The sequence below is a fragment of the Andrographis paniculata genome, unplaced genomic scaffold, assembly GCF_009805555.1.
Source record: "Andrographis paniculata isolate CXL003 unplaced genomic scaffold, ASM980555v1 Contig69END, whole genome shotgun sequence".
In the NCBI taxonomy this organism is placed as follows: Eukaryota; Viridiplantae; Streptophyta; class Magnoliopsida; order Lamiales; family Acanthaceae; genus Andrographis; species Andrographis paniculata.
In genome coordinates, this window is record NW_026137605.1 from 2,016,018 (window position 1) to 2,040,864 (window position 24,847).

Below are 24,847 nucleotides of genomic sequence, written 5' to 3' on the forward strand. Positions count from 1 at the left end.
TATTATTATTAACGTTATTATTATTATCATCCTTATCTTTACATTTTATTATATATATGTATTATATATTATATTTATATTTATATTTATTTTTAATTTTATCGATATTTATCTATTTAACAGTCTATTTAATTATAACTAATATACAAAATTGGAATATAATTTATCCCAAAATATTAATTTCTTGATTCCATTACTATTGTTAAATATTTATTTGCTATAATAATATTATTTTATACATTCCGAAATCGGGGCATTACAATCATTTCTTAACCTACTACAAAATCTCAAAAGATCCATTTGATGAACGATGAAAGTATTATTTCTTAATCTATTTACAAAACTCTAAATGATCCATTTCAAAAGAGAACGAAAGGAACATGCATTTAGTTTGATATTTTTAAAAACAAAAATTTAATAAGTTGGTAGAAATCCTTAACAATTTCAAAAACAAACACACAATATATATGTATATATATAACTATATGAGTATAGGTATATATTGTAATATTTTTTTAATAATATAAATTGAGAATTATGTTAAAAATTTTGTTTGATGAACAAAGTTTACATTTTTAATAAAAATCATGTATACATCATGCATAAGAAAAAAAAAATTTAATTGTGATCTCAAATCGAAATAAATATTATTTATCTTATTTTATAACAAAAATATGATATATTATTTTTTTTTTTCACGAAGTCATATTAAAAAAATTATTTAAAACAAATTTAAATCAATTTTAAACAACATCAACAAAGGAGTTAACTAACCAAACAAACAAAGAAAAAAAAAAATAATAAAGAAAAAAAAAAGAAGAAGAAAAACTAATCAAACAAACCCACAAGTCACAGCCTTACATTATTTTTGGGTTTATTGTTGTTCATAATTTTTTTTTAAAAAATAATTTTAAAAAATATATTTCATCCATCCCGATTCAAAGGGCACTTTGGAGTTCCATAGTAATATATAATAAAAAAATTTTATTAGTTAACGAAAGTGTGTAAAAGGTTTTGACATTTTTGTCCTTCAATTTTATGCAAAAAAGTAATTGTATGTATAATGGTATATTTGTAATTTAGATAAAAGTTAAAAATTTGATATTGGTGTATGATTAATTTTAATAAAATAGGAAATAGATACTTTAGAGTGAGACGACCAAAATGTTAAAAATGATAATTTGAATATAAATTTTTTTATGTGAAATATAAATGATTTTACTTTTTGTTGTTAAAATAGTTTGAAAAAAAAAAATAGATATATTTTTTTATGTGAAATATAGAAAATTAAGTAGATAATATAAAATAACAAATATATTAGAGCATTCGTTGCAATCACTTATTTGGTTACAATTTTTATTGGAACAAAACTCATTACCTTTAATACGAAAAACAATTATAAAAAATTATTATCTTTGTCAAAAATTCATTACTTTCAACAAAAAAATAAAAACAAATTAAAAACTATCCAAAAATTTTGAAATTTCAAAATTTTAAGGTTTAAATTTAATACTTTATCTATAAATATAATTAAATTTTATTAATCAATTCTCTATATTTTTATATTAAATTAAATTAAATTAAATGGCCAGTGAAAATACTAATTTTTTCCAATAAGTTCTTAAATAATAGTAATTCTTAAGTTATATTATTGTTAACATATTTATATTATATTAGATTTTTTATATATTTTTTAATTTATATATATTAATTTATTTTAAATATTTTTAATTATTAAAATTTATATAAATTAATATTTAAAAATTAAAAAATAATATTATATAACAATATTACTATATAACTAAAAAATAACTAAAAAATATAGAAATATGTACAAATAAATAAATTATTTATATATTATTGTAAATAATATATATAAATAAATTATTGTAAATTTATAAAATAGTAAAAATAACTGTCAGAGTTGGATTTACAGATAATATATAAAATAACTTAAATATTGAAATAAATATGATTTTAATGACCGAGAAATAAAAGAAATAATTGAGTAAAAGTAATGATTATAAAAAATGAAGTAATAATGAATGTATAAGTAAAAATAATTATAATTTAATAAATTAATAATAAATTAAAATTAAAATTAAAATGAATAAAATTTTAATTAAAATAATAGAATATTATTATTATTATTATTATTATTATCAATTTATGTTTTATTGTTTTTTTTTTTTTTTTTTTTTTTTTTTTTTTTTTTTTTTTTTTTTTTTTTTAGAACTGAAGTAATAATCGAATAAAATCCAATCAAATTAACACAATTAAACATAAGCAAAAAATTTTGGAATTGAAAACGAAACACAAACAAACAAAACCCAGAATTATGAATCGAATTGGAATCAAGTCAGCCAGACCCAATTGATTCACGGTTTCAAATCGGCGAGCGACGGCGTCGGAACATGGCGGCGAACGGCTGCGGCTCGGCAAAATCTCCAGCAGTCTTCTCCTCCGATCGACATACAGCAACTCCGACGAACAGACCCGGACTGCGGCTTCTTCTCCGGGCAGAAATTCACAAGTACCCTAAATTCTATAGATCTGTGGCAAATACTCGACAAACTTTTCAGGAACAGGACCAAAAGTCTGATCAATTGGAAGGTATGGATTTCTTATATCTGTTCATTTTTGAGAAATTTATCTCGAATTTAGGTATCGAAATTTTCATTAGCGAATCAAACAAACACGCAATTTCTAACTTCTAATTTGGTTCTGTGGATTGCTAGGACGCATTTTACCTTAATGGAGAAATCTATGGCTTTGGAAATGGAAGGTTTAAGTTATCCTTGGCGGGGAGATACATACAGAATCATGAACTTTCAATACACAGGTTAGGGAAGTTGCATGTTTTGGGTACTGTTCTGCTGATATATTTTGTTTCCTATTCTGAGATTATACTGCTGTTTTTATATTTCTGTGGCTAATCCTTTTCATAATTATTTTTATTTCTTTTAGTTATTTCCATGGGACTCATTCCTTGGGCAGGAGATACTTCCACTTGGCTCCCTTTGCAGAAACTTGATCCCTCAGGTTTGTTTTTCACTGTCATTTTGTGTTTATGTATTTTTTCTAGATTTAAGTGTCCACTTTGAAGCTTGATTAGTAATTAATTTTTAATTTTTTGGTATTTATTTTGGTGGGAAAATTGCAAATTTCTGTTTTTCTTTTTGGACTCTTATCACTTTGTTATATATTTCAAGTTGACATAATGTGATCCTGCACACTGAAAAGTGTGTTTGTTTGGGGGTTTGGATTTTGGGTACCGATTCGAATAGTAAAATTTTGAATTTGAATAGTTTTTTATGTGATATAAATAGAAATTGATGTGATGTTTTGAATGTAAAATTGATTTTTAGTGTAACATAAAAATAAGAAATATATATTTGATTTGATATTTTTTGGGAGAAAAAATTTGTAATAAATTAAATAAAGTTAAGGCAAACAAACACACCCTTATTTTGCAGTTTCGATCTTGCGCTCAATCTGTCTATTCCATTTCAGGAAGGGCAAAAGGCGAAACATAGAACTAAATTAAGACAATTCAAAATTGTAAGATGAGTGACAATTTCTCTGCTTTGGTGTGTTGAAGAACTCTCTTTTGGGCTTTATTGCTGACAACATATGCAGATTTAAGACATACTTTTTATTGTTTATGTCGGGAAGGGTGGATAAATATTGATTCTATCGATGTATTATATTCCCAGAACTTTTACTTCAAATAAGGATCTTTTGATAGATTTCTTATCGGAGCAATTACCGTTAATGCGAATGTGAATGCTTTGAGTTAGAGATGGATTGAATCTATAAGCACTAGTGCAATTCTCCTTATGCACTCCTGTTCAAGAAAATTTTTTTTGTCCTTCATTTAATAAGTCAAAGAGATTAGCCGTAGACATCAAATTCCATGATGAAGCTTTATGTTCTCTCACTTGAGATTTTTATGCTGTTAGCAGTTTGATTAATTTTACATTGTGTAATATTTGATTAATCTAACATGAGGTTAATAAAAGATCTGAAAGTAAACAAGTAATTATTAGTAAAATGTTGTTTGAGGTAAGCACATCTTTCTAGAGATTTGCAGTTTCATGATTTTCTGATAATATCTGTTGAACTTCACAAATAAAAATTGCAATACATATTGTTATAAGGAATTGCAAGAAAAAAGTATGAATAGGTTACATAGGGCATGTCCATTTTTGTTTTTTCCTATTCAATGTACGAAATTCCTCCTAAAACATTACCTCTTCCATTCACAGGATTACATCCAACAATTATTTTTACCTTGAATAATACTCCCTCCGTCCCATATACCGTGTCTGCCACACTGCAGACACGGTATTTTAGGAGGGGTGTAATTAGTAGATAATTAATAATGTATTAGTGAAAATAATTATTCGATAATATAAATAATTAAAAATTAAGATTAAGATAACTAATTAGTTTAATTAAAATTAAAAAAAATAAAATTAAAAAGTTTAAAATAAGATTAAAGTGTGTAATCATTTTCCAAAAAAGAAAAGTGACATAGTACGTGGGACGGACAGAAACGGCAACGTGGACATGGTATGTGAGACGAAGGGAGTATGTTTTATATAATTGTTGAATATGTATGCTTATAAATGTGCAAAGTTCTGGAATTATTATTATTTTTAAACTAAGCAGTTTTTAATTTGACAAATTGAATGAATAAAGTCTTGCATTTTTGGAATTTGAATCGTGTACACTGAAGCTTAGCTACGAATCTTTACATGCTAACATTTTTTTTTTACCCACGCACACACACATTCACGCACTTCACGGGGATCGAACACCCAACCTTAATCATGCGGCTCAACCGCTTGACTACACACCCTCAACTAACATTTATATGCATATGTGTGCGTGTTAGTACTAGGATGAATAAAAAATGAGTTACATTCTAGAGAAACGAAAAGAAAAACCATATTTTAATCGAACGAATATAATATTCTTATGCTGCATTTAATTTCTATATATTATTTGTAACATACACGCTAATTATTTATATTAATTACTAATTTGATTGCTAAACTATCCTATCTACTTATACTTTCATTTTCTTATAAAGATATAATCACATGTTATTGTGATGTTTCGATGCATAATATTAGTTTTTTTTTTTTTTTTTTTCCCAAAAATAGAACTATATAGCAACGATTGCACCCAAAGTGGGTTGCCTATGTATTCGAACGGGATCAAGTCATACGTAGTTCTGTTGATACAAACTACATAGTCTAATACAAGCCAACAACCAACATGATAAGCCTAAGTACTAAGTGTCCATGCCAAAGTCTAACTAAATATTTTTCTGATTAGTTATTGAACTTACTCATCAAGAAGAAACATAGAGAGGTATATGATACAATCTGTTTCATTCCCAATATTTGATGATCTTTGATTACAATACAAAGTATAAATAGGATTAAGAAGGGCTGATCTATATGCTAAGTAGGTAATTTACAACTAATGAGACTAATTTATAGGCTTAGTTAATGGCTAGACAATCTATTTATAATTAATTAATGAGAGGCTAATCTATAGGCTAAATTAACCTATACTAACACCCCCAAATTGAGATGTTGGATGATCAAGAAACATCAATTAGCCAACAAGAAACTGATGTCGCTGCCGAGTAAGGGACTTCGTAAATACATCAACAATTTGTAAAGCGGTGGACACATAAGGAAGGGAAATAGCGCCATTATTTACAGCATCGTGAATAGAATGACAATCTACTTCAATATGTTTGGTACGCTCATGAAAGACCGGATTGGTAGCAATCTGAATGGCATTTGTACTATTTGCATGAAGAGGTGTGGGAACGGATTGAAGAAAGCCAAGCTCACTAAACAATTTTCTAAGCCATGTGATTTAAGAGCAAACGGACATTGCACGATATTCGGATTCGGTAAAAGATTTGGAAACTCGATTTTGTTTCTTACTATTCCAAGAGATCAAGGCATTCCTAAGAAACATACACTAACCTGTGACTGAGTGACATGTATCCAGACAGACAGCCCAATCAACATCGCAATAGGCAAAAAGACGCATAGAAGACCTACCGGAAAAGAATAATCCACGATAAGAAGTGCCATGGAGATACCGTAGAATGCGACGACCTGCAACCAAGTGCAGATGTTGAGGGGAGTGCGTGAATTGACTCACTTGTTGACAGCAAATGAGATATTTGGTCTAGTAATAGTTAAGTAATTAAGGCTCCCCACAAGTTGTCGATACAAAGACGGATCAGGAAGAAGTTCCCCCTCATCCCTATAATACTTAACATTCATCTCTAGGGGAGTACTAACCGCAGAAGAACCTTTGTAGTCCTGCTAGAGCAATTAAATTATGAATATACTTATGTTGATATAAGAAAATACCCGATGAAGTAGAGTGAACTTCCAACCCCAAGAAATATGTAAGAGCGCTAAGATCTTTCATGTGAAATGAGTCATGAAGGTGCTGCTGAAGTTTAGAAGTTAATACAGAATCTATTCCGGTGATCACAATATCATCAACATATATCAAAAGAAGGACAATCCTCGTAGCTGTCTTATGAAGAAACAAAGATGAGTCATATTGGCTTTGCACAAACTGAAATTGCAGTAATGTGGAACGAAACTTCTCAAACCATGCACGGGGGCTTGCTTTAAGCCATACAAGGAACGATTCAACTTACAAACTTCTTTAGAAGAAGAGGAAAACAAGCCCGGTGGAGGTTTCACGTAGATATCCTCTATGAAATCACCATGAAGGAAGACATTTTTTACATCAATTTGGTGAAGCGTCCAACCACAAGAAGCTGAAATTGCAAGAATTGTTCACACAATAGTCATTTTAGCCACAGGAATATAAGTCTCCTCATAGTCTACCCCATATTCTTGTAGGTTACCAAGAGCAACCAACCGAGCTTTATACCGTTCCAAAGTCCCATTGGAATGTAATTTCACTGAGTATACCCATTTACATCCGATCGGCTTGACAGTAGGTGGACATGGAACAATATTCCAAGTGTGATTCTCTTGAAGAGCCTGAAGTTTGTCGTTCATAGCCTTTTGCCAACACCCATGCTTAACTGCCTGTGAGTAAGAGGATGAAACAAAAATAGCAGATAATGTAGCACTAAGTGATGAATGATAATCACCATACCGATCAGGAGGCCAAGAAATTCTACGAGAGCGTCGTAAACAAGTTAGGCAGAATCGGTTGCCAAGCTTAGAGGAGGATTTGGTGACAAATTTGGATCTGGAAGGGGTTTCAGGAGTAAAACGCCTACTATATTCATATCCCGGCTTGAACCGTGAAAAAGAGAAAATTATTTTGTTGAAACCTGGAAGAGTTGAAATATCTGGCACTGAATGATCAGAATTTGGAAAGAATAACTCATGCTCAAATAAGACAACATTATGAAAAATACGAATCATTTGGGACAAGGAATCATAACAAACAAAGCCTTTATGAGTTGTACTATACCCCAAAAATGCGCATTTAATAGATTGAGCTGTGACATTCATTAAGAGGTAAGTGTACAATACAAACACAACCAAATATACGTAGATGATCATACCGAGGATGGTGCTTATAAAGACGGAAATAAAGAGACTCAAAATCTAGAATATGAGATGGCAAGCTATTTATAAGGTAAACTGCAGCGGTTAGAGCTTCTACCCAAAACCTAGCAGGAACAGAAGAATCAAGTAACAATATACAAGTGACATCTAAGAGGTGATGACTGTGTGAAAGGATCCCTTTATCTTTCAAAAAATCTTGGAATGCATTAGACATGTATTCTCCACCGGAGTCCGATCAAAGAATTTTAATAGTATTACAAAATTGAGTTTCAACAAAGGAGACAAAATTTTGAAATACCGAAAAGACTTCGGATTTGGAACGAAGAAAATAAATTCAAGTAAAACGACTGTAGTCATCAATAAAAGTCACAAAATACTTATAGTGAGCATGAGAAACAACAGGTGTAATCCCCCATTCATCACTATGAATTATTAAAGCATTTATTCGCATGACCAGAAACTGTAGGGAAATGAAGAACTTTACTTTTTCCTAATTTACAAGCTGAACAATCAAGAGAAGGACTAGAGAGATGTTTACCCAATAAATCAGATTTCAACAAATGAGATAAAACAAATGAGTTAGGATGTCCTAAACGATTATGCCACACATTACTTTTATTAGGAACAATAGAACATGCCAATGAAGCATTACAAGGGATAGGGATATGGAGAGAAAACATGCGTCCCACTTTAGGCCCTTTTGTGATCATTGTCCCAGACACCTGATCCTGCACATAACAACCATTTCGAGAAAAGTGCACATCATAGTTGTTTTCAACTAATTGCCCAACAAAAAGTAGATTATTAGAAAGTTCAGACGAAAGAAAGACATTTTTGAAAATGGGAGTAACATCACCGACACCATTGATGGATAAATTGGTCCCATTAGCAACCTGAATATATTCTGAACCATGATAGGGACCGATATTTTCCAGCAACTTAGCTGAGCTTGTCATGTGATTTGAAGCACCCAAATCTAAAAGCCAAGCCGAAAAAAAGAATTCTTTGAATTACATTATAAGTCCAAGGGCTCAGAATGTAGATTATCATTTGTTGCACCATTTCAGGAGTGAGTACTCAATTGAGTATCATTGGCTCCATGTTGAGTTTGTCTTGTGATCAATGGAGTTACCAACAGTTGCTTGAAAAGTAGTGGTGTGCCGCTTTTGAGGGCGGATTGAATAGTCTTTGATGATGTGTCCCTGCCGTTTGCAATAGTTGCAAAATTTCTTATTACAATTTGCAGCGACGTGTCCATATTTCTTGCAACTATAACATTGCACCTTGCTCATATCTCGACCCTTCCCTTTTGATTGAGCTACATAAGCATAAGCAGGACATTACCTGTGCATCCTCGACAGTCCATTGAGCCATTCTTGTGGCATCAATAGATGGTGGAGTAGTCCCATCAATATGTCCCTTTAGCCACTGTCCAATAACATACAACTGGAATTGGAATTCCCATGTTGAATAATTCTTTCCTGTAAACTTGAAACAAAATTCAGACTCTGATTTTATGGTAGCCACATGTAATTCCAAAAAACCCAAAAAAATACCAAAATATTTCCCAACGAAAGGAACAAATACCAAAGATTTCTAAATATTAAAAGAAACCAAAACTAGGACGACCTTTTGAAATTGAAAATATTAGACAATTCTGAACCAAAAGCTCTGATACCATGACAATTTGCTTCATTCCCAAAACTTGATGATCTTCTTTGATTATAATACAAAGTATAAATAGGAGTAAGAAGAGCTGATCTATATGCTAATTACCCTTATGAAATGCTAAATTATATGTAATTTACAGTTAAGGAGACTAATTTATAGGCTAACTTAATGGCTAGAAAACTAATTATATTAATAGGCTAATTACAATTAATGAGAGGCTAAGTTATAGGCTAAATTAACCTATACTAACATATGATACATACATTCATTCTAAATGTGTTATGAATTGATTAGAAATATGCTTTAGAGTTAACATAATTGTGCATACTCTGGCTTGATAAAGCTGCAACAGACCATCATAATAATTATTATTATTATTTTTTTTAGTTTTTGTTTTTTTGATGTGTGTGTGTGTGTTTCACTTACCATGACTATTTCATTGTTTGTCTGTGATCTTATGTAGATTTATGTGCTCATTCATGGTATAGTTTAGACATGCGTGGTGATCTTTTCTGCATATTGTTTGTAGCTTGATAAGATTTCTCGATGCTTAAATTTTTTAATACACTTGTATATGTCTATTGAATGGGAATAGTTGATATTATAATTATGCAATTTATTTTGTCTATGCTCTAATAGGTTCTTGGAATTTTCATTGAACCTCTTGCCTTCATAGGAACCACTTCATCTATACATCTCTCAAGGAAAAACAAAATTAAAACTGGTAAATGATATAATGCAGTTCGCAATCAAATGTCCCGTGTCTCTTGGAAACAAAAATATCTTATAATTAAATAATCAAATTATAATTTTTGGCAGTCTTTGTACCTCTGAGAACTTCGTTTTTGTATGCTGTAATCCTACTCATTCTATGTTTTTGAGAGAAAAGATTTTGGAAAGAAACGGAAAAGATGTCTTGAATTAGGTTAAAAAGAAAGAACAAACCAACCTGAACTGATTGATGGAGGGCGACTCTTATATAATGTCTCTCTTTGGCTTTTATTACTGTGCACTTTTGTGTGCCTAATTTTGTGCCTGCTTTATTGCTTCCATCATATTTGCATCATCATGCATCTCAAGTTAGTTTTTAGTTTCTTCAGATAGAAATTCAAGAGAGTTTTTCTCAATTTGTAAGGAATTTGCATTAAAGTTTATCTACTCTAGATTGTGTGTTGTATTGGTATAGTTTCTTAATACTAATGCCTGATTGTGCAAATTCATGTGTGGAAACATAGCTGATTTATGCATATTTGTACTTCCATGTGTGTTTATTAAAAGGACTATGTAGCAGGGTAAAAATATAGGCACCCACTGAACGTTTATAGTACCCAACTTGCGAGCACTTTCTTTTAGTTTTGGTTTATTAAGGGTGTGTTTGTTTGGGGGATTGGATTTTGAGTTGGGATTCGAATAGTAAAAAATTTGAATTGGAATAGTGATAATGTTTTGAATGTAAAAATAATTTTTAGTATAATATAAAAAAGGAAAAATAAGTATTTGATTTGATATTTTTGGAGGGAAATTTTTGTACGAATAGTGTAAATTCTTCCAAATCCTTCAACTTACTTAGTGTTTTTATCTTTTATTCCACAAACAACTTATTTTGAAAAATGGATTACATTGAATTGGAATACTAAAACATCTTATTGGAAACAACTTACTATGTCAAGGGTGATAATTTTCCATTTCAACCCCTTTTTTTTTTGTGTAAAAATATAAGTGTATGTTTATGTTGCGCCATTTTCCATTTTAAAATGGAGATAGTATTTTCTTGAAAGGATTCTTTGGTAGGTGAGTTGTACCCATCCAGAGTATCAAAAATTTCAGATGCTTTTATTGCTTCGTCAAAAATATTTGAATTTAAATATATTTTCATGGGATGCGTTGTATCTGACTCATCTGTATTTAATTTCATTTATTAGCGGACGTCCCAACGCCTCTCTACATTTGACGCCTCTCTACATTTGATGACACCTGTCCCATGTCTTAAGCGGGACTCCATAGGTGGGGATTAAATCCCTTCATTTTTAATTTCAAAATCATGTAATTGCGTTTTCCATGTTTGGTCATGAGTTCACTCGGTAATTAAAGTTACGGATTGGATTTGTTGGAATAGACGAACGAATATTTCATTTAAAAATATAGGTTGTCAGAGTAATACATCATTCGACATTTAATACGTTCAACTATTCCTTCTCATTTCGTCATATACATGGGGATAGACATTTTTCTCTTCCTCAATGGAAATTTTTTTAATTAATGCGTTGTTGGTGGTATTTATTGCCGGATGAACTAATAAAAAAAATTTCCTATATAATTTTACATTTGGTTCACTTTGGAGATAGAGTTGATTTTGAATTATACCTGAATCGTCCTGGTAAGTTCGAACAAAGACATCCTGAAAGAGAGTTTTGCTATTTTAGAGGTCTATCAGGTTTCTTCTCCAAGTAGTCAAAACCTTTGAGGTATATGAAATGCTGTTTTCTTTTTTCCCTTCATATTTCTGAGTTGATATATCGGAATGTTTTTTTGATTTTGTGTTTTCATCTATTCTTATATCTCTGTTTATTTGTTTTATGTTTTGGATGCCTTGAGGTTTTAGATCTGAAATTTTTTGAATGGAAAATAAATCCTGGATGCGACCTTTTCAATGAAAAATAGGTTTTGGATGCAGCGCTTTGAATGGAAAATTGGCGTTGGATTTAATCTTTTTATGGAAAACATATTTTACGGTAGATTTCGTGATGCAAAACAAGATTGAAAACATAAACAAATGATCCCTTAATTATTTTTATACTTGGTATATGATCTTACTTTTGCTTAGTTTCTCGATATTTATTGTTATGTTTTGTGTATATGTTGTTGTATCTATGTGATATGTTAATTAGGCATCTGTTGTTTCCTTGTTTATGTGTTATGAGTTATGTGTGAACTATTATTTCTGATCTGGTATGGGTATGAGGTTCCTAAACATTTAATCGCCTTTTCTTTATTTTTCACCTGTTTCTCTCTGTCTTTTTTTGGATGAATTGCGCTCGCTTCTTGCATATTTGTAAGTCCATCTGTTGACAAGCAGTCCTTTTTGTCCTTGTTACAGCCTGTGGTTTTCATCCCGTGCTCTATTGTTTTTGGTTCGTGTAATCAACCGAGTCATTTTTATTACAATGTTGTATGTTAATACTGGAAATGAAATCCTGTCTTCAAATCTGCGTATGGTTCTATGTTAAATACGCTGTTTCGTTCAGCCGAAATCAACCCCACCTCGGAACTTAGTATATATCTATGTAAAGAACTATCTGAGATTTTGCATATGTTGTTGAGAGGTGTTCTGCTTTCCCTAATTATATAGATCACATCGCCTCTTATTTTTGGTACCGGTAATCAAATGAGTTATTTTTATTACATTGTTGTATCTTAGAACCAAAACAATGAAAGCCCGACTTCAAGCTAGTATATGATTCATGTATAAAATGCCGATTAAGGTGAGGCTTATATTGATCCCACCTTGGATCTACAATCGTTTATTTATTGAAGTTTCATATAATGTCGAGCGGCGTTTCTTTGCCTATTCCAGACAGGTCTAGTTTCATGGAAGCATTGCGGCACTGCCTTATTCAGATCCTATTTTATCAGCCATTACACAAAATTGTTTCCACCATATTAACTCACCTATTCCCTCGGCAGGTCATGGACTTTCGAAGCCTCTTTTACAACGCCACAGCAAAAAACTCGACATCCGACTCCGGAAGCAGTTCCAATCCTACGGCCGTCTCAGCTTCCAAACTCAAAGGCGTGGTGAGCCAAATCAATGGGCACTGGGGCGCACAAATATACGCCGACCACCAGCGCATTTGGCTAGGAACCTTCAAATCCGAAGCTGAAGCCGCAATGGCGTATGACAGCGCCGCCATCCGGCTCCGCAGTGGACAAAACCACCGCAACTTCCCGTGGACGGCCACCACTCTGAAGGAGCCGAGCTTCCAGAGCCACTTCAGCACCCAAGCTCTCCTCGGCATGATCAGAGATGGCTCTTACCCTGCGATGTTTGTCGATTTTTTGCAGGCTCAAGATGGGATTCAACACCCTACCCGGCCGAGCTCCCCGTTGTTATCCTGGGTCCCGATCAAGCAGCTCTTCCAAAAGGAGCTGACGCCGAGCGACGTCGGGAAGCTCAACCGGCTCGTCATCCCGAAAAGATACGCGGAGAAGTACTTCCCGGTGGTTTCCAGCGCCAGTAGGAAGAGCAGGAGAGGCAGCGATGATCTGGAGCTTGTGTTCGTCGACCGTTTCATGAGGTCGTGGAAGTTCCGGTACTGCTACTGGAAGAGCAGCCAGAGCTTCGTCTTCACCCGCGGATGGAACGGGTTTGCAAAGGAAAAGGGATTGAAGGCACGGGATTATGTCATATTTTCTTCCTACAGGTGCGGCGATAAGAATGTTTGCATGATTGACGTGGCCTACAAGAACGGGAGCTGTGCGGCAATCGGCGCGAGTAGCGACGGGAATTGTAATGACCAAAGAATGGACAATGGTAGCGTGGGCATGAAGGCCCCGGATTTCAAACTATTCGGAAATTATCCTCTTGCTGGTGTCGGGGCAGCTTCAGAGAGTGTCTCGAGCATTAAACTATTTGGTGTGACGGCATCTACGACTGTTTCGGGCAACAACGGTCTTGAGATACCTCTGGAGAATCGCCCGAGTTTCAAACTCTTTGGTACGGACTTAACTACAGATGCTTATGGGGGGGCCATGAAGGTGCCGGCGGAAAATGGGCCGGGCTTTCGACTCTTTGGGGTGACGGCACCTCCTATTGTTGCAGACATGAATGTACCCGTAGAAAACGGGTCCGGTTTTAAGCTGTTTGGTGTGGAGGCATGTATTGGTAGCGTCAATGGCTGTGGAGGCGTGATGGAAAATGGGTCGGGTTTTAAGCTCTTCGGGGCGAATGTAGCTGCGGAAAATGGGGCGGGTTTTGGACTCTTTGGCAATGCTGTTGTGAAGATGCCGGTTGTCGAGAATGGTGCGGGTTTTAAACTATTCGGCGTGGAAATCTGAGGGAGTGAGGCGATCGGGAAGTTTATGTATTGTCTGTCTGTGACTTGGGCTGCTTTCGTTTTGGTACTCTCTCTGCCTTCTCATTTCTTGTTTTGTTTGTGTTGATTTGGATTTCGTCCAGAGTTTGCTTGGGAGCTTGTTTGTTTGTTTGTTTCTGTGTTGGCTTGTTTGGGTTTGCTGTTTATGGTCGAATCATTAATGGTTAGTTGTTGTTGAATTGGTGGAAACATTTGCTTGACTTCTTAGTTACTAGTATCTATTCTTACAAATATATCTCATCAAGTATAATTTTTTAAATTTTTTGAAAAGTTAGATTTAGCAGCTACAAATTTATTGCCCACTTTTAAGTGTAAATTTGTGGTTATATTCTTACACACTATCTATTACACAAAATTTTTGTTTTCCTTATTCTACATGATAAGACAAAAGTAAGCGAATACATATAAAATGAGCACACCTATACTCGAAGTGATGATATAGTAATGCACTAAAAACACAAAAACCAATTTAACAGATCCAATAATATAAATAATGAGCTAAATTGAGAATCAATCAAATCAAGGCTATGATCCTAACTTGTATGATTCAAAATTCATAGTTCACCCAAAAGAACATAGCTAGCAGATCGATCTTGAACTTAGAAATACCATTAAAGTCGAGGGCTGGCAATTTGGATGACAACTTACTTTCTTATTCAATGGTCTTGCTTTAAATTTAAATATTGTGTGGTACATTTTGGAGTTCCTCACAACTCTTGACCTCGGTAGAACGCGCCCGGACCCGGACAGCGCTTCCACTCGGAACTCTGCAAAGCAACGATTCAAATATGTTAAGCAGAAACCCTCTCTATAACCAGAACTAGACAACAATGGTGCTGTTGAGCATTTGAAAATCTCTAACAATATACTGAACAGTACCTTCTGATGGCGATGCTAAAGAGGATGTTTCCAAGTCAAATTCCTGACCATAAAACCACGGACTTATATATCACCATCTAAATAAATAGCTAAAAAGTACGTGCACATCATGTTTATGTTCAACACTATCCGGTGATGCTGTTTACCTTGAACCTTGGCGGCTAAGGCGCCGTTCTTGGCAATGGGATGACTTCGAATATCTAGAAGCCGAACTTTCGTTAAGAAAACAATGGAAATCCTTGAATTGAGGCTTCTCGGTAAAAAAGATCGATTATCTTCTTGTCTATTGGACGAGCCTTAAACTTGGGAATTAAATTAGCATCAGTTTTTTTTTTGGTTCCGGTTCAATTGAGCTTTTAACTTTAACAGGATGTGCCCTTTGCGACATAAGGAATTCCGGTGTTTTGGCCTTGTCGGCACAAACGCTTCCTCAGAGCATCACTCAAGTAACAATCCATTGAGTATTAGTACAACTAAGCTTGTCAAGGATAACAACTAAAAGGTGTAGAATGTAGAAGCTATACTTGAGAGAGAGAGAACAATTGGATGAATGACAAAGACATAATTCTTATATTTAATTGGAACTTTCACATCATTTGGCCATGAAAATAAACATTGTAGCTTTTCCGAACACACACCTTCAAACAAACAATGAAGTTTCCGTGGCAAAAATTCGAGATCTCTCCTTTTTTGAGGATGGTATGAAATTTTATTCATTGTAAGAAAGAAGATTGTGACACCATCATTAGCAAGAGGCAATAATCAGGAAACATAAAAACAATGCTTATGTATGTCTTGACCATTCAACTAGACCCTTTTTACAGCATGATTTTCAAGTGCTTTTAAGCTTCAATGCTGTTCTTAACATCCACGCCTCACAAGAAAATAATAACTCATCTTTTGCATTAACTTAAGTAAATACTTTGTTCAGAGGCATGAATGTAAAGCAACACTGATATTCGGAACTTTGCACATGAAAACCATACCGTTAGAAGGCAGAAGCCCTAAGGAGGGAAGATAAGATAGGTGAACCGCTAAGATATTTTTATGGTTCTACTAATGATGACCATAATTTTCTCTATAGATTCTTACTATATCAAAATTCATATCTGCCAAATAAAACTAAACATGTAACAATAGGAAATCTCCTATTTTCTCTACAGAAAGGTAGTCATACATCTATCTATCTATATATACATATATATATACACTGACTCCATTTTCTGTTTGAAGATCTGTGTTTGGAAAAAGCTACACAGTTTGTTTTCATGGCCGAAATGATAAGAAAGTTCCTATTGAATATAATATATATGCCTTTGTCATCAAATCGTTCTCACCCTCTTAGATATGCACATTTATACTCTGGAAACTTAGTTATACAAAATGGATTATTACTTGAGTGATGCAGAAGAAGTGTAAATTTGCACTGACAAGGTCCAAAACACCGGAAATCCTTACAAATGACATGTCTCGTTAAAATTAACAACTCAACTGAACTAAAGGAAGAGGTGATGGCTAAAATTCCTAAGCTTAAGGCTCGTCCACCTTAATCAATTTTTATTACGGTGATAAGCCTCAGTAGAAGGCTGTCCATTGCTTTCAAACAAAAATTTGTCTTATAGATATTTGAGGCCATAAAAACAGTGTAGCTTTTTTCCCCAACACACATCTTCAGACAAACAATAAAGTGTATATATATATATACATATATAAATCTATGACTAGCTTTTGTGGCGAAAATTAGAGATCCTGACTGTTACATATATAGTTTTATGAGGGATATATGAATTTTCATTCACCAATAGAATTTGTAGAGAAGATTATGAACATCGCAGGTAAAGCCAACAATCAGGAACAATAAAAACATTTCTTATGTATATCTTAACTATTTACCTATCTCCTCTTCCCTATTTCGAGCTTGTTCTACAGTATGATTTTCGTATGCAAGGTTTTGAGCTGCAATGTTGCTCTTAAAATTCATGTCTTTAAACAAAGTAATTACTAAGTTGATGAATGAAATATTACTTTAAAATTGATTTGTGAGAAAAATTCTTGGAATTCATTCCCAAAGACTTTGATGCGGGCACCACAATAGTTGACCGAGAACCAAAAACTTCTGGCAGCTAAAAGGATAGCCAGAAGGATTAACAAGGCTTGAAAAAAAAATTTCAGTACTTTGTTTCATAGATCAAAAGTCAGAGACACTAAGACATCCAATCCTCGAAGGTCGTCCCTATTCATCGATCTTCTAACCAATTTCCAAGTAATATTTCATCCGTTAACCTAAGTAATTATCTTTTTAGAGGCATGAAGATTAAGAGTAACATTGAAACTCGAAACTTTGCACATGAAAACCATGTCGTAAAAAGGCAAAAGCTTGGATGGGGAAAGATGGAACAAGTGAATGATTCAAACATATATAAACATTGTTTTTATGGTTCATGATTGCTAGCTCTATCGGTCATAAATTTCTCTACAATGAAACAAATTTTTGTCATGAAGATCTCCAATTTTCGTCATAGAAAGGTAGTCATACATCTCTCTTTATGTATATTGACTTCATTGTTTGTTTGAAAATGGGTGTTCTAAAAAGAAACTACACAGTTTGTTACCTATATATACCATGCTTGAAATGAAAATCCAAACCTCATAATTCACCAAATATAGCTTTTCAAAACATTTATATAGTCTTAGAGATGCTTATAGTGTTCATTTGTGTTTTTTGTTCCCATTTGTGCACTCTATCTAATTTACAATGTAATATTTTGTTTCTTGTCCAAAAAGATCACGTTCAAAATCTGTTTTCCATTAAAATAATCACATCCAACACTTGTTCCTATGCAAAAATCTGTTTTCCATTAAAATAATCACATCCAACACTTGTTCCTATGCAAAAGAATTCAAATCCGAAACAAGCACAAAACGCGCATATAATCCAAAACACAAGTAAGAACCAACTTGGATAGCATGCTGAAATTCCTAATTCAGCATTGCTGAAATTTAATCACCACCCTTAATAATCTAAGTTAATTAAATTCTTATGTAATTAAGATAATGTAATGGCTAAGATTAATTCAACATATGCTGAATTGATTAACACATCAGCATATGATCCAAACTCAGTAAAAACGCCCTCAATATATTCAACCATTACCAACTATAAATATACAAAACTAACAAAACTCCATATCATACATCTTAAATCTAATGACCAAACTTTATTCACATAATACGGCACCACCCAATAATCCTTTTTATCATATCAAATATCTGTTCAAAGCAACAACATATAAACATTCTAAAACTTTCCAAAACTACATACAAACATGGCAGTCAACAATATGAAATCACACCAGGCTAGCAGTGCAACTAATAAATCCATTACTGTAATTCGTTTATCAAAACCGGACGCTGAATACGAAATGTATAGACAGAATACTGCTATGATTGTCGTAAATACATGCAATTCACAGAACTATTCACCATTTTTCAAAATGACCTGTCCCCAACACAAGAACCATCCATCAAAATAGCTCCTAGGATCACGAGATTCAAACAATCTATATCACACAAAGCCAATTAAATAGAAATATACGTAATATCAATCAGGCAGTTTAAAATTGTCATTTCCAGCCAAATAGCACAATGCATTGATAGAATACCGAAATGATTGCGCCAGAAACATATGTAATTCACAGCAGTTATTCATCATTTTGTCAATCTGATAATATCCAAGATAGCTCAGACAATCATGAGATTCAAACACTCTATCAAATGAAGCCAATTGAACATCAACATCAATATTAATATCAACTAGGGAGTTTAAATGCCTAACGCTGCGTAGCTGACAACAGACCTCTCCTCGACTAGTTATCATCCAACAGCCTTCGAACCTTCCTCCTGGCACAATACTGCCTATCAAAATGCTTAACCTACATCCATAAAATTCTCCAAAACTCAAACCTAAGGCCAAAGTAAATTCAAAATTACGCATATGACTGAAAAATTACAAAAATTACCCAAGTAGATCTGCACTGCTTCTCGTATGCCTCCCTTGCTTTCTTGCATTCGACAGGGTAGAGTAGCCCGACAGAGGCAACTTCCGTCGGCTTCTTGTTCGATTCTTTCTCTATACAAGCATAAAACGCGTCCCGCGCCTTTCAGAAACCAAGCATTCAATCATTTGTCAGTTTGATCAAACTTAAAATAAATCCTCATCTTCCGGAAAGAATTTTTTTTTAAAACTAAATAAATTCAGCATCCACAACCATGCGCCATATAAATCCAGCGATACGAATGAATAATACCTTGTAGCAAGCCAATCGTGCTTCTGAGAGAACATCCGTGTGAATCGAATCGGAGGCTTGCGAAGCATAAGCTTCCAACGCCATTGGAGCTCTACTGTAGCAAATAATTTCTAGAACAAAATTGAAATATATATATAAATACTTAACGACGTGTTCGTATTATAAACATCTTTTAAAATATTTTGTTCAGTCCGTTAACAATTTGTTTATTTCTTATTTTGTTCGTTATTTATTTATTTCTTTTCTGTAATTGTACGGTAATTTAATTTTTTTTAAAATTAACTTCTACTGTATTTTAATATAATAATAATATTTTTTAAAATTCCATAAATAAAACCGAACTAATAGATACATATGAGAAATAGAATATAATTTTATAAACTATTGAGATAAATGGATTATAGTCATGGCTACTATTGTTGTTCTGAAATATTTATTGTTTTGTGTAAATAAAATATTCTTTAATTTTTATTTTTTTTCTTTTTTAAATAAATTAAGAGAGTACAATGTGTTAATTAAATATATTTTTTTACAATTATATTTTAAGATTTAAATTTTATTTATTTATTTATTTATTTTACTATTATTTAATATATATGATTTTTATTATTATTTAAATATCATAAAATATAGTATATCTAAATTATTAATAAAATAAATTATCAATTATAAATACAATTAAAAAATAATTATTATTAAATATTTCCTCTGTCCCATATATTTTGAATCTATTACTGTAGATACTGAAATTTAGGTAAAATATAATTAGTAGGTAATTAAGAAGTGTATTAGTAAAAATAATTATTATTTAGTAAAAATAATTATATATTAAGATTAAGATAAATAAATATTTTAATTAACATAAAAAATTATAAAATTTAAAATTTAAAATATAATTAAAGGGGATAATCATATTTCCAAAAAATAAAATAACAAATTATGTGAGACAGACGAAAATAAAAGATAGAGACAAATTATGTGGGACATAGAGAAAGTAATTGTTATTTTTGTCCTGTGGGGATGACTTGGTCTTGCGTGATAAACTTGTTGTCATGAGTTCAAACCCGAACGCACCTTAACATAATATATAATATATTTATTTAAATAATTAACAATTCAATACAAAGTATTATTTTATATTATAACTACAATTTCCTATACCGAGTATAAAAAATACATTTATATAGAAAAAAAAAAAAAACACAAAATGAATAAACCCTATTATGTATAGAAGAGAAACATCAACAAAAAAAAAAAAAAACTACATAATTTTAGTGATCGAAAAAGTATTGATATGTTTTTTTTGAGTGAGTTTGAATTTGATATTAAAATAATATTTTATAAAAAGAAATATTTTTTTTTTCAAAAAATGCAAAGTTCAAATAATAACGTTTGGAATATATTGGCAAAAGAAACACATCCTATTGTTTTTTTACTTTAAATAAAATTTATATAAAAATAGTTTATATTCCTTTCGTCCTACTTAATTTATCAACTTTTTTTATTTTCGTCTTTGTCATTTTTTTTTTAAAAAATATAGTTATACACTTTAATCATATTTTAAAATTCATAATTTATAATTTTTTTATTTTAATTAAATTTACGCGGGACGGAGGGAAGAGTAGTGTAAAAATTCATATGACTTGTATTAATTTAGATTTGTTTTTGTTTATTTATTAAAAATATTTTTATATACTTTTGAAAATTAATTTATACATTCTTCTTCTTGTTAGAAAATATATATTTGCTTTTGACACAAATTTAAAAAATAATAATATTTTAATTGTAATTGATAATTAAAAATACTATAAATATAATTTTGTCTATTTTTTTTTATTTAAAAGTAAGATGTGATAGTAAAATAGAATATTTATAAAAAAAATTGAATTCATATATATATATAAAAAGATTATTTTATACTTGGACAATTTAGAATATAAATATGCATATTATGTGAGTGGAGTGATGAATATTTATTGGTACTAAAATTTGTCACATTCAAATTGTCTCATTTAAAAACTTTTGGTGGCACCATTAATATATATATATTTATATAATCAATAATTTATTATAAAATACTTTCTTCATTTATATTTACCATTTGGTTTATTGTATTTAATATAAAAATATATTTATATTTGTATAATTTTTTGTACAAATGTTATTGTATTAGTATTATAATACACTAGTAAATACATTTTTGTCATTTCTCCTTAATTTATATTGCATTTTGATAAAATAATTAATATTCAAATATCACACAAAAAGTAAATATGACCCTTAGAGCCGCACGAAAGTAGTATTATTTTTTTATTACATATTATTTCTGTTTTATTTTAAATGATACTCTCTCCGTTATTCAAATCTATGGTCACTTTTCTTTTTCGGTTGTTATCGGAAAATATTTTCATTTCATTTTCAAGTAAAAAATCATTCAACTTTTGTACTTTTTTTACTATAAAAAGAAAAATTAACAATTATTATTCACTTTTATTAAAACTCGTGCTCGGTTAAATGAACACACATTTGCACGATGGAGGGAGTACTTTGATTAGGGAGACAACTTTTAAGGTGATAATGTTAATTAGTTAATTAGTTAATTATTGTATGTTATGATATTATTTTTATTTAAGAGGTATTGTTAGTAATTCAAAAATAAAAAATAATATACATTATTATTTTTTTTTTTAAAAAAAATATTTATTTAAATATTTTAAAAATAATATTGCAGTAAAATATATGCAATAAGAATATTATTTTGTAGAGAATAAAATTTTATAAAATACAAATAAATAATATATATATTTATTTATAATTAATATAATCTAATTTTATAAAAGATGAAAATTTTAAATATAAATAATTATATTTGTTTATTGATGAGAGATATAAAAATAAATGAGTTATGCGGAGATCATATGCATTCTAGTATGATTTGTTATGTATTATGTTAAACATGTATTAAATTATTAAATTTTACTAAATATCGAAAGGTATCATTTGTTACGAGACAAAATAAAATATAAATAATATCATTTTTATAAGACGGTGAGAGTACATAAAAGTTCAAATTAAAAATTCAGCGAAAAAGAAAAAATTAATGACCCAAAATCAATCACCCTACTTAACCCGTTAGGAACAATGTTGTTGCACGCGGTGCAGCCGGACGGGGAGGGTGGATGAAACTGTAGTTATGCACCGGAGGATGAGTGAAAAGATTTTAGGGTTTGCTGGTGTAATCCATCAAAAAGAAAAGGTCTAAATCACCCGCTACCCAAAAAAGATTTTGCAATCAAAGACTTAAGATAAAAAAGATCTTTTCATTTCGTCGAGTAAGCCCAATCTTACAGCAGCTCATAAGAGCAGGTTCAAGTGTGGATTCGATTAGGAAAGTGACGTATGGAGAATTGTTTTGTAGGAAAAATATTAGATACTTGTGGAAAAAGTTTAAACAGAAGAAGAAATGTCAAATATGAAACAGGCCAAAGCAAGCAATCCGCAACCCAGCAGCTTGTCTGGCTTAATGATCCGACCCGCTTGAGCTCAAGACGTCTCGTAGGAGTAATTCATGGAGTGGATAAGATCAACATGGAGGTTGTTTGGTAGAAAGAAAATTGAGATTTCGGTGGAAAGTTCAAAATAGATAGAAAATAATCAAAAGAAGAAATATCTTATCCAGATTATGGATCGACATTCAGGGGAATAAAAACGACCTTTCAAAAATGGGAACAAGATTCATCATCATTTCATGCATTATTTTTCTTTCAACAGTAACTTTCTTCCAGTTTTTTTAACACTTTACAACTTTATTTATTTATTTATTTGCAATTTTTAATAATATTTCAGTCTTTCTTCATTTAATTTCTAGCATTTATCTTACCTTATCGATTCGAATTTTTGCCTTCTTGCTGCGTTATTCATAAGATCATCGGAGATAGCACAGATCCTTTCTTGAGGAAGCCGAGAATCCTTCGAATAAATCAATTAAGACATACTTTTTCAATTAAGCCATTGTGGTGATTTTTTTATGACAACAACTGAATTGGAATTGAATAATAATAATAATAATTTAATTTATATAAATACATTTTAAAAAATAATATATTGTACCTCCTCGGTGTTGCCATGTATGACTCTTCTTCATTTTTCATCTTTCTCACAAAACATGACCATTTTTATTTTAGTAAATTTATCAATTTTAAACACATTTAATAAATATAAATCAATTTAATTAAATTTTTAACATTTTACACGTAAGACTCACTTAAAACCCTTTATTTCTATTTTTACCTTAATTAAAAAATATTTTTATCTCCATTTAAATTTTTTTATTTTTTTTATAAAACTAATTTATGGTAACGATAAATAAATAAATAAATTTTTTTATTTGTATTATATAATATTTTATTTTTTTAGAAAATGCTATTCATATTTTATATATTTTATGAAGATATAATATTAAAAATATTCCAAAACTATTTTAAATTTCTTTTAGTTATATAAAATACTTTAATTGCATACCATCATTAAATAATTAATTTTCACTGTCTAAATAACTAATATCTACTACCTAAATTCACGTGCTCAAACAAAATGTATCATTTGTGGGATGAAGAGAGTAGAAATATTAACCGAACCAAAAAAACATTAAAAATCGAAATTGAACCAAATTTAACAAATATTAAACATGCAGTATCTGTATTCGAATCAAATTTGCTCGGTTTACAAAAAATTCAATTCGGTTCAATTAGATTTGGCGGTTTGATAGTTGGGTTCGAATTTTTTGTCCACCCCTATATGCAAGTATCATATCCACACATTGACAAAATTCCTATACAAAGAATTTCAGAAATACATTAGAGGTGTGTTATTTTTGAATAAATGTATTTTTATGTTATGCACTAAGAATTATATTAATAATATAATAATATATATATTTTATATAAAATTATTTAACTTTTTATAAGTAAATAAGATCTATATATCATATATTGTGTTTTTTTTTTTAAATTATAATATTTATAAAAAATTGTACCTTTAAAAATACAAAATAAATAAACTAAAGACTATTTCTATACAAATCAAAATGATAATAGACACATAAATCTATCCCTAAATTATAGTACTCCTATTAAAGAAAATTCTGTGTAATCTATCCCTTAACAATCTATAACTGTAGAAATTCTACTGACATTAAAAAATATATTTACAACTTACAATATATTAAATAAATGTTATTATATTTATATTACACAATACTAATAAGCAAACAGATACATAGATAAAGGACAAAGAG

At 30.9% G+C, this 24,847-nt stretch overlaps 2 protein-coding genes across 3 annotated transcripts; one reads left to right on the top strand and one right to left on the bottom strand.

Moving 5' to 3' along the window:
- The first annotated feature begins 2,303 nt into the window (after window positions 1-2,303).
- On the top strand, window positions 2,304-14,598 carry LOC127263634 (AP2/ERF and B3 domain-containing transcription factor At1g50680-like). 2 transcript variants are annotated; one of them, XM_051292746.1, is made up of 5 exons: window positions 2,304-2,613; window positions 2,739-2,842; window positions 2,968-3,042; window positions 11,195-11,276; window positions 12,957-14,598. In XM_051292746.1, the coding sequence occupies exon 5, from the start codon at window positions 12,960-12,962 to the stop codon at window positions 14,325-14,327; it is 1,368 nt and encodes a 455-aa protein (XP_051148703.1). In that variant the 5' UTR covers window positions 2,304-2,613; window positions 2,739-2,842; window positions 2,968-3,042; window positions 11,195-11,276; window positions 12,957-12,959; the 3' UTR covers window positions 14,328-14,598. The 2 variants fall into 2 exon arrangements, with proteins under 2 accessions (XP_051148703.1, XP_051148702.1); XM_051292745.1 differs by lacking the exon at window positions 11,195-11,276.
- A 4,316-nt stretch (window positions 14,599-18,914) lies between these two features.
- On the bottom strand, window positions 18,915-19,684 carry LOC127263635 (uncharacterized). The gene is made up of 3 exons (XM_051292747.1): window positions 19,552-19,684; window positions 19,264-19,401; window positions 18,915-19,176 (listed from the first exon to the last, which is right to left on the bottom strand). Exons 1-3 carry the CDS (start codon window positions 19,633-19,635, stop codon window positions 19,111-19,113), a joined length of 288 nt encoding a protein of 95 aa, XP_051148704.1. The 5' UTR covers window positions 19,636-19,684; the 3' UTR covers window positions 18,915-19,110.
- Between the last annotated feature and the right edge of the window lie 5,163 nt (window positions 19,685-24,847).

Excerpts from the sequence above, each read along its gene's own strand:
- LOC127263634 (XM_051292746.1), top strand. The coding sequence starts at position 12,960 with ATGGACTTTCGAAGCCTCTTTTACAACGCCACAGCAAAAAACTCGACA.
- LOC127263635 (XM_051292747.1), bottom strand. The coding sequence starts at position 19,635 with ATGGCGTTGGAAGCTTATGCTTCGCAAGCCTCCGATTCGATTCACACG. Across the intron at positions 19,402-19,551 it reads CACGATTGGCTTGCTACAAG|GCGCGGGACGCGTTTTATGC; the intron begins GTATTATTCATT and ends GGTTTCTGAAAG. Across the intron at positions 19,177-19,263 it reads AGCAGTGCAGATCTACTTGG|GTTAAGCATTTTGATAGGCA; the intron begins GTAATTTTTGTA and ends TTATGGATGTAG.